Below are 11431 nucleotides of genomic sequence, written 5' to 3'. Positions count from 1 at the left end.
GACCGTGCTAAGAAATAAAGTCTGTGTAAGACAGAGAACCATGTTATCACAGGAAGTCCGGCAGGAAAAGGAAGCTGAGGAAAAGCAGGACCATCAAGCGGAGGGGCCACGGGGCAGGCTTGGGGCAGGCTGAGGGCAGCACCAGGGCCTCCGTGTGAGCCCCACCCTGGCCAGCAAGCTACGCAGCTTCTGGTGCCCACCAGTAAGTTCACAACCTGGTCCCGGGGAGATGGAGGAGCTGTCTAGTGCCTTCTCTTTCGGAGCTCTCAGTCCTTGTAGATGGGACCAGTGACAAGCAAGTGATGAGAATGTGCAGATGCACGTGCACAGGCATGCACACGTGGGCATGCACACACACACACACACACACACACACACACACACACACACAGGTCACAAACCGAGTTCAAGGTGGAAAGCCAGGGGGCACTGCCTCAGCCAGACAGCATGGCAAGTCATCAGCAGGGTGACGCTGGGGCAGGGGGCTGAGGGCCGAGGGCGCTGGGAGTCCAGAAGCAGGCTCTTCAGGTGGAAGGGATGGAGGGGTGGTGAGGAGGTGCCCACGAAGGGGCCCAGACAGGGGGACAGGGAGGGGCAGTGGGGGCCAGGAGGGCCTTGGGCAGAAATGACAAGCCCTGCCCCCGGGGTGCGGGAGGAGGCGGCTTGGGGAGGCTGCCCACCTGGGCGGGGTCAACCCTGGAGCCTGCAGCAGGCCTGAGGATGGCTCTGCAGCGCCCCTGGTGGCCGGGCCGCCTGTCAAGAAGCCTCCAGGGACCCACAGCCCTGAGGCACCAGTGCCTCCCACCATCGGTGCCATGCTGAACCCAGCCCCCCTGCTGGGCCTCTGCACCGCCACCCCTGCCAGGACCGCTCTTCACACACAGCCACCTGCTCGCTCTGCTGTCGACCCTGCTCAGATGGTGACCGTCCCCTCCCTGACGGCCCTCCGCGCCGCGTGTCCCTGCCCCTCGCACCCCAGCCCGGGGACACTGCCTGGCATGAGGCAGGCACTCAGTCCTTGTCAACTGGACTTGTGCCTGGACTCCCTCTGGCTCTGGTCTGTTGGTCCCTCCGGGGCTTACGAATGTCTTAGAGGTGTTTCCAGAGCTGCATTCTTCGCCGGTTTTGCTGCCTGACCTGGGCCCCTAGTTGAGGACCCCTGCTGGGCCTGGCACCAGGGCTAAGCGGGCAGATGCACAGTTCGCAGGAGAGGGTGATGGCTGGCACCTAGCCCTGACACCCAGCTGCTTTGTGTGGAAGAGTCCAGGGCAGACAACAGGGAACCATGTGACGACCCCAGTGACCACAATGACGTCCTTGGGGGGCTTTCTCCTGAGCTCTCCCTGCTCTCTGCTTGGGATGAACCCAAGCGAGCGGGGCCCCTGGTGGCCTCGTGGTGATGGTTCTCGGGTCATCAAACCACGCTCTGCTCCGCGGGCCTGGCCCCAGGATTTCTGGAAGACAAGGATGGAATGCAGAGGGTTCCAGACCAACTGCTGACCTAACACGGAGGTGGAGTAACAGCGGACCCCGGTTTCAGAGCAAGCACGGCAGAACGCAGCTTCCTTCCAGGAGAGGAAGTTCTTCCACAGGACAGAAACACAGGCAGCAAGGGGAGGTGCACGCCTGTGACTCTGCACTCTCCTACGTGCACATGCAGGCACTCACGGGCACACACACATTTGTAGTAAACTTATCCGTGAACAAGCTCCTTAGGAGGAGCTGTCACCCTCAGCTCCCTGACTCTGCAGGCCCTGCGAGCCCTCTGCAGCCGCCTGGGGCAGGACGGTCCTGGCCAGCCAGGCTGGTGCTCCCAAGGGGGCCCAGGGGCTTGTGTCCCAGGGGACCCAGCCTCGTGGGAGGATGACAGGTCACCAGAGAACAAGTTCTTGGGGAGGAGAGAACGGCAGACACGAGACACGGGGGCGCTGAGGGGACTGGGCGGGTGTGGACTCAGGCTCTACCGAGCCTTCCCCAGGCCCCTGCCCCAGCCACGCTACTCGAGAACGCAGACAGCTGCTAGAGGGGCATCGTTGTACCTGATGTGGCGGGGAGGGGGGGGCAGTGTGGGGGACTTGTCCAGGCCCCCGCCCAGGCCACCTAGACACAGCTGTGTGGACTGGGCCCAGCTGTGCCTGCCCAGCAGTGGACGGAGTGGCACTGAACAGCGGATGCCTGATGACAGGCGGGCAGGGCTGTGCTATGACACGCGAAGCCCTGGGCTGTCCCGGGACAGACACCACTCCCGCTCAGAGGAGGGCGCCAGCCAGCATGGCTCACTCTTCATGGCTCCTCCCTCACGTCTCGGTCCCCTTGCCCTCTGCTCAGGGCCCGACCCCCAGGGTCCACCCTCCCTTCCTGACACAAGCAGACCTGAGCCCAAGGTGAGGAGCTCACATGGGCCCGCCCCTCATGTGCCAGCTCAGGAGGCCTGGACGGGGCGCCCTTGTCTGTTTCGGACACGAGCTTACTCTCCCAGCCGAGGACATGCTGCTCTAGAAAAGCTACAGGTTGGTCTAATCAGGACACGTCTACTCCAGGTGACAGAATCTTTTTTTTTTTTGAGAGAATCTTTAATTACTGATGAAATGGTAGTTTCGTCTCCTAACTATGAGATCTGTGAGCTTCGAGAACGTTTCCTTCCAAACACTACATAAGGTGCCCCAAAGCAAGCCTGACCTCGGCCTGGCGTCGCCTCAACCTGCTGCGTGTGCTGAAGAGCAGACTCAAGCTGAAGCCTGAGCCAGCAGAGCAAGTAGCCAGCGCTCCTCAGAGGGTGGGCCCCGCCGCCCCCTCCCTCCTTGCTGGGGGACCATCTCACGTCAGCAGCCCCTCGGCCCTGAGTGTGTGAGAAGTGCCCTCCTTACAAAGACAATGCCTACACGTTTAAGCAAAGAGTCAGCCCCTGCAGGGCCCCAGGCCGACGGGAGGGTGGCTGTGCAGGGAGCTGGGCGGGCCTGTGCCAAGGCCTCAGCGGCCAGCGAGCTCCAGCACTTTCTGCACCATGGTGCCGATGCCGTCGTGGATGTGGTGGAGGGCGGTGTCGCACATGAAGGCCGGGGTCGTGACCACCTTGTTCTTCAGGTCCACGTGAGCCTCGTGCACACAGGTTATGGAAAAACACCCGCAGCCAGGACCAGGATGGTCTGGTGTCCAGCGCCACCCCGCACCCCCAGAAGTGCCTCCCCCTCCCGCGCCGCAACAGCACCTGGAAGGGGCTTCCGGCACTGACTGCGCTGCTTCAGCAAAGACCCGAGACCAGCCAGCGAGCTGCTGAGACCCCACAAACAGAGCGCTGCTTCCTGACCACATCCCTTGGGAAGCCACTGGGGGCCAGCTGCAGGGCATCTCCACACCACACAGCCGCCACCCCCCCAATCCCCGCCATGAGCCCAAGACTGTCTCCTCGCCCCACCCACGGAGCCCGAGTCTGGGGTGCGCTGAGCTCAGCGGGCACCACTGAGGGGATGTGGGAACGGAGCCACTCGGCAGGGGCGGCATCAGCCTCGCTGCCCACCCATCACTCAGGTGCCCTGGGCCTCCCCACCCCGCAGTGCCCCGAGCGGCCCTGAGGGGCCGGAGGGGGTCCCCACGCCGCCCCGGTTGTTGGAAGGATATGGTCACATCCACGACACAGTGCTTGGCGCCCAGAGCTTTGATGACCTCCGCGGTGCCGGCGTGTGGCCACTTGCCGCCTTCCTCCTGCTCGTGGCCCACAGTGACCTCGACACCTCTGAGCACTTTGGCCGCGAGCACGGGAGCGATGCAGCACAAGCTGAAAGGGGACGAGAAGGGGTCAGCTCAGGACCACATGTGGCCGCCCGGCCGGGGGCACGGTGAGGCCCTCGGGGAACATAAGCCTCAGAAAGGAGCGTGAACCCGTGCGTGGGCTCTGCCGGCTCCGAGGGCTGCAGTCTGACCCCAATCCCGGGCTGCCCGCGGTGATGGTGACCGGCGGAGCATGGGGCAGCGCAGGGCCCGGCGCCAGGCTGGGGAGCCTCGGGGGGCCGTCAGCAGAGGCCCCGGCTGCCACGCGTGCACCAGGCGCCCGCAGGGTCCTGTGTCCCGGGGAGACCGTACGCAGCAGCACCATCTCTGGCTGAGGCTTTCGGCTGGTTTGTCACACGACAAAGCTGAACGGTACTGACTGGCTCCAACCCGACCACCTCCTCTGGAGGGAGAGGCGGCGGCTGGGGGACGCGGTCCAACCAGCAGCCTCGCCCGGCCTGTCGAGCGGAGGCGAGGGCCCTGCCCTGGTAGCAGGCCGAGCCCACCCCTGCCCCCCACAACAGGCTGTCCCCAGAGGCGCCCAGCAGGTTCATGGGGACACCTGCCACGTGGGTGCCTGCTCCACGGTCCTGCTCTTCATCGGGGGGCTCCCAACCGGCAGCCCCTGGGCCCCTGGATCAGCAAACACTGAGGCCACGGGAGCCAGGGCTGCACTAGTGCCCTGCTCCCCAAGAAAGCACCTGTGACACCCGCCACAGCAGCTCCAGGCCTGGCCGGTCCCACTCCCCTGGCCCAAATGCCCCCAAGGGTCTGCACCCCACCTCCCTCACCTGTTCATCTGGTCCTAAGCTGACCTTAAATGCCGAGTGTGCGCCCCCTATAATAAAATGTCCTAAGAATGTACCTTCACACCAGTTGGTACCACAGCATCTGGGAACAAGATAAAGCCCTGCTGCCTGAACCAGGTGAGCGTCATTGGAAACAACGTCATGTCACCAGGTCACAAGCACCGAACTCAGCAGGTGATGCCCAGAGGTGCACGCTGGGCTGTGGACGCCACCGCAGGCTGCCAGGGGCTCCTGCAGTGCAGGGCCGAATGCAGGGGCCTGGCACAAAGCTGGCTGGACCCCGACACTGTCTGTGCTCCTGACGAGCAGGCCAAGGAGTGATGGGCAGTCACCTTGGAAGGAGGATGTGAGGGGCTCTGACCTAGCAAGGGCGTTTTGCTCATGGTCAAATGACACTGCCACTTTTAGAAAGAAACAGGCGAGCTGCTGTAGGAGGCACTGAACAGAGCTGCCCTGAGTGACCTGGCAGCCAGCACAGGGCGATGTCCTCGCCCCGCGCCCTCCCCCCGGCTCCGTGCAGCTCGGCTGAGGCATCCACTCACTGGAGCAGGAGAGTCTGCTGGGAGGTGGAGGAGCGCCCGCCGGGAGGGGGTCGGTCTGCTGGGTACCTGTCCTGTTCATCGTGTCGTCGAATTGTCAGAGGAAGAATGCGAGGCGCTTGTCCGCACGCGCAGGCCCCGCCTCAGCGAGGCGCCAGGGCTGATCAGCTGGGCTCTGCAGTTGCTCAGCACCGCCTTCCGCGGGCAGTCGGAGCATCCAGGGTCTGGGGTGGAGGTGTTGTCTGGGCACATGCCCTCCTGGGCTGTGGCTGCTGGCACTGGTCGATTAACCCTTGGCAGGCTGTCCTCTCTGGCCTCTGTGCCCCCTCCAGACTGAGCGCTCTAACCACCCCCCTCCCCAGTTGGCCAGGAGAAGCAGCAAACAGCTGTGACGGAGGCCTGGCAAGTTTTGCTTTCAGTGTGTCTGTGCACCACTGTGCTCCTGGGAGGACTTCCCCGGTCAGGGATGACCCCAGAGCACGCGACACATGCGCTCCAGCACCGCTGTCTCAGTAAAGCAGAACCAAGGAGACCCCTGAGGATGCCCGTGGACAGGACAGCCTGAAGAGCAGGTCTGATGATGGCGTGGCCATTTCTTGTCTCTGAGAGCCTCCTGGTGTGAGTTACAGCCGGCCTCGCAGTCTGTTGGGACCAGGACCGAGGACCAAGGACCGGGCAGTGTGGAGTGGCTGTGCCCTGAGTGTGGGCCCAGTGTGTGACCGCCACAGGATCTAGTCCCCAAGGAAGCTCAGCTGTGTCACAGGGGCCGGCATGGTGCTCAGGGCAGCTGTGGCTCCAGGAAGGACAGGCCAGCTAGCTGAGGGGCTGCCTGAGCCAGGAGTGAGGAGATGCCCGGCAAAGGCTGGGGCCAGAGCAGGACCAGAGAACCTTCTAGACAATGACAGGCTCACCCTCTCCCCTCCCTGTTACGTCACCCAGAAACATTAATGTAACCACACAACTTCAGAATTCTCAGAGCTGGAAGGCTTTGTGAACTCACACAAAACCCCGAGTTATACTGAGAAAAGGGCCGAGAGTTTCCAAATCCACACAGCTCCAAGCCCAGCACCTGGCTGGGGGACCTGGCGTGGCCATGCCGTGGGCTCCACCACAGCCCTCCCACCGCCCCGCTATGGCCACCCTCCCAGCCGCACCTACCCAATGGGCTTTCTGGCCTGGTGGAACTCCTTCAGCACGCGCTCCACGTCTCTGTTGACCTTGCAGGTGCCCCCATCCACGGCAAATGTGCTCCTGCCATGAGAAGAGGGCTCCTCAGACCTCAGGGCTCAACCTCCGCCTGCCTGGGGAGCACCCCCTCCTGGATCCTGAGTGCTCCGTCAGCTTCTCAGCAGCTGAAGGAAATGACACGTGTGCAGACATATGTGGGTGCTCAGCCGTCGGCTCGGTCAGCCCCGGAGCAGCAGAACGTGCTGTTGGCCTGAAACCCGCAACGGAGCCTGCAAGGCACTAACAGGGATGAGTGTCAAGTCAAACAAGACCCGTCTTCTTCACAGAACAAGAGCACCGAGGGTCTGGATGGTCCCTCTCCAGCGGGTGGGCTCAGACCCGGCAACACCACAGCACTCTCTACCATGAGCCCCCTCCTGGCTTCCTCTGCCAGGCTCCCGTGGTCAAGGCCTCTGCCCCAGTAGGTTCTCAGGCTGTGTGAGAGCCTCAAAACGGGTCAGACTTTACACTCTGACCACATGCACATCAGCTAAACCCCACGAGTGATGAAGACTCCCAGAAACTCGTCAGCTCCACGTCTCTACATGATGGCATCTGCATGTGCGGCTGCCCGTTAACGGACGAGTCGCAGCTTTAACTGAAAAATACAAAGTGCAGAACAAGAGGCTACCATCTTACGGGATTTTTAAGACAAGTGTGTGAACCTAGCAGAACACAGATTTGGCAGTGGTGCTGGAGAAGGGTGCTGGGGCCCCCTGCAGGAAGAACTGGAGTTACACAGGGAATAAGTCACACTGAGCTCGCCTGCTGCCCCACATGCACTGCACAGACCACTGGCAAGGAGCTGGCCTTTCTTCTGGAAAGGTCAGAGAGAGAGCTCCCTGGGGGCCTGTGAGCTCACAGACAAGGATGCTTCCTCACGACCGCGAAGTCACCCCAGGCGGGCCATAAGCCACACCAGGGACACAACCCCAACCCCCTCCCCGCCACACACGCAAGGACACACTGGTGCCGCTGCCCTCAGACTGGGCAGGGTCTAGGGATGGGGCAGGCTCTGTGAATCCAGTTTATCCTTCAGAGACGGAAGCCGGGTCCCGCCAGAGGGACAAGCCCAGCCAAGGCAGACGAGACCTCCTGCCTCCCGCGAAGAGGCTCGGGAGCACAGAGACGGTGGGGAGCACAGAGACAGTGGAGAGCACCCCAAGGCTGGCTGTGAGAGGCACTGGACACGAGGCGTGGCAGGAGTGCGGGGGAAGGACTGTGGAAACCGCTGGGAATGTGGAGAGAGGAGGCTCTCTGGGGACGTCCGCAAGCAGAGGGGAGCCTGGAGGTGAAGGGCCGAGGGCAGGGATGAACTCAGGGAATGGAAGCGCCTCTGCCCTTGCTCCTGGGGGCACGACACCTGGGCAGACAGAGCGCCAGCTGGGGGGCCATCGTGCTGCAGCAGAACCACCACGAGTGAGCGGCTCAGCTGAGGAGAATGGTCGTGTTGGGCACAATGCACTGCGCTGGAGCCCCAGAGCCATGGGCGCAGCTGTCTGGGGCCTCCTGGCACAGCCCCAGCTGAAGTGAGCCCCTCCGTCATGGGAGCAGCAGCCCTGCGCAAGGCGGAAGGGATGTGCTGGACCCATGAGGCCAGCCTAAGAGGACTTCCATGAAACGTGGAGAAGAGACTGAAAGGAACGGAGAACAGAAAGAGGACCTGAAAGCCAAAACACGTCACGGCTGCGGTCATGACGGCCTCCCGGCTCGAGGTCGTTACCCTCCTGTTCCCCACGGGGTAGAAAGAACAGGGAGGCTGGCCTCATCAGGACCATCCTCCAAATGGCCCCACTGGGAAGGAAGGGCCGTTTCCCCACTGCAAGCTCCACAGGAGGGTGGGTGTCTGTGGGGAACAGTTCCGGGGAATGGCCCCCCAACTCCACGCCTGATGGCCTGGTCTGGGAGCCTCCTCCCTCCGGGGTCCCCTGTCCTGGGGCAGCTACATCGTCACTGTCCCCCCACAGCTGCTCCTGTCACCATCGTGTCCCCACCCAGCGCCCCGGGGGAAAAGAAGGAAAGCCCAAGTGGCGACACATACAGGTTCTTGGCAGCCCCGAAGCCCCCGGGGAAGATGGCCGCGTCGTGGTTGACAGCAGTCAGCTTGGCCAGGTCGGTGATCTTGCCTCGCGCGATCCTCGCCGACTCAGTCAGAACGTTCCTGGGGATGAGCAGAGGCCCCAAAGGGTCAGTGCGGACTCCCTCCCTCAGCATGGACGGGGGTGGGGCGGAGCTGCCATGACACAAGAGGACCCATTCTCCCAGCTCACAGGCCACAGAGGAACAGGAAACCGCTGCGGGTCTACACTCAGTCTCCGGACCCTGTCAAATGGCGCTTCAGAACCACCACACCCAGTCACTCAGACGCCAGCGTCAGGCAGGACCACCAGGTGGCATTCAGCGAGCACAACAGATGGGGACGGAACCATGAGCAGAGCCTTAAGAGGCGACTTTGAGGGACCAGCCGCAGCGGGAACTTCTCCCCGCCCTGTGGGCAGCCCAGGGCCAGGGTCCTGACCGGGGGTCCTCAGTCCCAGGAGAGGGCACCACACCTCCTTCCCACCATCCCGTCCCTCACTGTCTGCACCCTGGCCTGAGGGCACCTGGGAAACACAGCCTCCAGGGGCCGTCACCCCACAACCTAGGCAGGACAGAATCTGAGACCAGGGTTGCATACCCTCAGAACAGAAATGCTGGTGGGAGTTGCTCACAGATATCTGGGGCCCAGGCGGGTGGATGAGGTTCAAAGCTAAAGGAACGCACACGCCTTAGGTCAGAAGGCACGTATAAGAGACTCGCGGGGAGACCCACCTTCACTGTTCCTGTAGCGTGGAAAGTGAGAAAACCCCGAGACCCAGGACAAGCCCAGGACCATGGCTGTGATGCCCACCTGAACACGGACTCGGCTCACAGCTAAGACGAAGCAACTGTGGGCGGGCTCTCGAGGCGTTTCAACCTGCCCTGTCCACACCGAGGGATGAGGAGGGGGCTCGTACCTGGTCTCGCCCTCGGAAGGCTGTCCCTTGATGTGGTCAATCACGTGCATCTGAGGGACATCAGGGGCGAAGATCTGGACCTCGGCCCCCCCGCGGCTCAGGTGGACCAGGATCCTGCATGGCGGGGAATCAGACCAGACTGACCTGAGCCCAGCCCAACTTTACCTGCCCACAGGGGTTTATAAACACAGGGTTTCACCTGACTGACAGGTGCACACGCCTCACCCAGGTTAAGTCTCCTTGCTCTGAAAATAGTTACAGCTGGCTCGCTAACAACCCAAACACCCTCCATGTGAATCGCTGTCACTGACCTGGCCTGAGGAGACCAGCCAGTGCACAAGCTCCTTCTACAAACCAGGGTGTGGGGACGAGCAACCACCTGCAGTCACAGCCTGGATGTCTGGGTTCCCAGGCGGCCTCTGGGCACTCGTCCTCCCACAGGCCACCTGACAATGGCCTTGAGGGCTTGAGGGGGGCTCCTGGTCCTCCTGGTCCCCTCAATCTTCCCCTCATGGGGGTGGGAGGCAGGAAGACACGCAGGCATCCTGGGGGCTGCTGATGATAGCAGCGTTGCCCAGGACTGCTTGGTGCCAGCCCAAGTCCAAACACTGGCGTGTGATCCATCCCCGGCAGGGGTGTCACCATCCTCTTCCAGGGAAGAAGGTGGCATGAGAGCATGACCCCAAGAGAGATCACAGCCATCTCCTGGCAGGGCTGGGAACCCCTGGATCTGGTCTCTGCTCCCTGGACCTCATGTACATTCAACCCATGAAATTCACCCCCTGTCCAGTCAACATCAGCACATGCTGGCCACTCCCAATGGGAGGGCTCAGCGGACACACCAGCGTCAGGGTCCTCTGGGGCCAGTGAGGTCCCAGGCTTGGGAGGGGGGTGTTCCCTAACTACTACCTAACTGTCCCGTCCAATTAACTTCGAATCTCACAGCCTCTTCAGTCCTGCACACAGTAACTTCTCAGATAAATGAAAAGTCAAGATATAAACTACTTGGTAACAACTGGCAGGCTACACCAATGACACCTGTCTACAGCGAGGTCATTGCACCACCCTTCACAATCACATTGTAAACATGGGATAGAGCTCTATCTCCAAAACACAAGATCTTGTGATTCCAACGTGTTACACAGGGGGGTGGAAAAACAGGAGGGGAGAGGGTGTTTAATGCTGGGTGACAACATCACAGGTGACGCTAAAAAGCTTATTCTGTGCCTCCCTGTATTTCACATGCATGATTTCAAACGTTTTCCTTCACGTCCACCATGGTCGCTGCCTTTCTAACCAGAAGGAACGTTTCTCCAGACGGTTCAGGAAAAGGGGGACCGGCCCTCCCAAGGGTGAGCCGCCCGGGGGCTTACGATGAGGCCTCGTGGAGCTCGGTTCCATCGTAGACCCCGCATCCAGACAGCACCTGCGGGGATGGAGGGCCGGTCACCAGGATCAAGGCGTCAGCAGGGCGGCCGACCGCCTCCAACGGGGGGAGAGGCCGATTTCGGGGGCGGGAGAGGGCTGGGGAGCCGAGGGAGGGCGTGGATGCAGAGGAGCCGATCGCGGGCAGAGACTGGGTGGGAAGGCGGGCCTCGGCCCTCGGCTCCCACGGCCCCTGGTTCCCATCTCCCCAGGTGCCCGCGTCCGCTCACCACTGCAACCCTGGGCCCGGGGCGCGGCGCGGAGGCGTGGAGGGCCGCGCGTGAGGAGGGCGCCGGTCCGCCGAAGGGTAGCAGCCATAGGCCGGGACGCGGCGCGAACCCGGGGGTCACCGCCAGCCTGGACGCGGCGAGAGCCCTGAGCGCCGCCATGCTGCGCGAGCAGAGCAGGGTCACAGGTCACGGTGTGCGGGGGCCGCGCCTGCGCAGTAGCCAGTGAGTCGGGCTCCGCCCCGAGAGCTACAGCGGTCCTACAGTGTCTGCGCGGCCTCGCGCGCTGTCGCCGCTCCGCGCCGATGTCCCCGGGGCGGGGGGGGAACGACGTAGGGTCGCAGTCCCCGAGAAGCACCGTGCGGAGATACTGGTTCCGGAAAGTTAACTTCAGTGTCGCCATAAGGCCTCAACGTGACTGGCGACACCGAATGGCCGGC

The 11431-nt window shown here is 62.6% G+C and overlaps 1 protein-coding gene across 1 annotated transcript; it reads right to left on the bottom strand.

The window, feature by feature from the left end:
• Positions 1–2568: 2568 nt before the first annotated feature.
• GATD3 (glutamine amidotransferase class 1 domain containing 3) lies at positions 2569–11196 on the bottom strand. Its single transcript, XM_065942365.1, has 7 exons — positions 10995–11196; positions 10713–10765; positions 9340–9453; positions 8385–8504; positions 6275–6367; positions 3620–3775; positions 2569–3100 (listed from the first exon to the last, which is right to left on the bottom strand). The coding sequence occupies exons 1-7, from the start codon at positions 11151–11153 to the stop codon at positions 2971–2973; spliced, it is 825 nt and encodes a 274-aa protein (XP_065798437.1). The 5' UTR covers positions 11154–11196; the 3' UTR covers positions 2569–2970.
• Between the last annotated feature and the right edge of the window lie 235 nt (positions 11197–11431).

This window comes from Muntiacus reevesi, chromosome 8, assembly GCF_963930625.1.
Source record: "Muntiacus reevesi chromosome 8, mMunRee1.1, whole genome shotgun sequence".
Lineage (NCBI taxonomy): Eukaryota > Metazoa > Chordata > Mammalia > Artiodactyla > Cervidae > Muntiacus > Muntiacus reevesi.
This window is presented reverse-complemented; position numbering and strand designations above follow the sequence as displayed.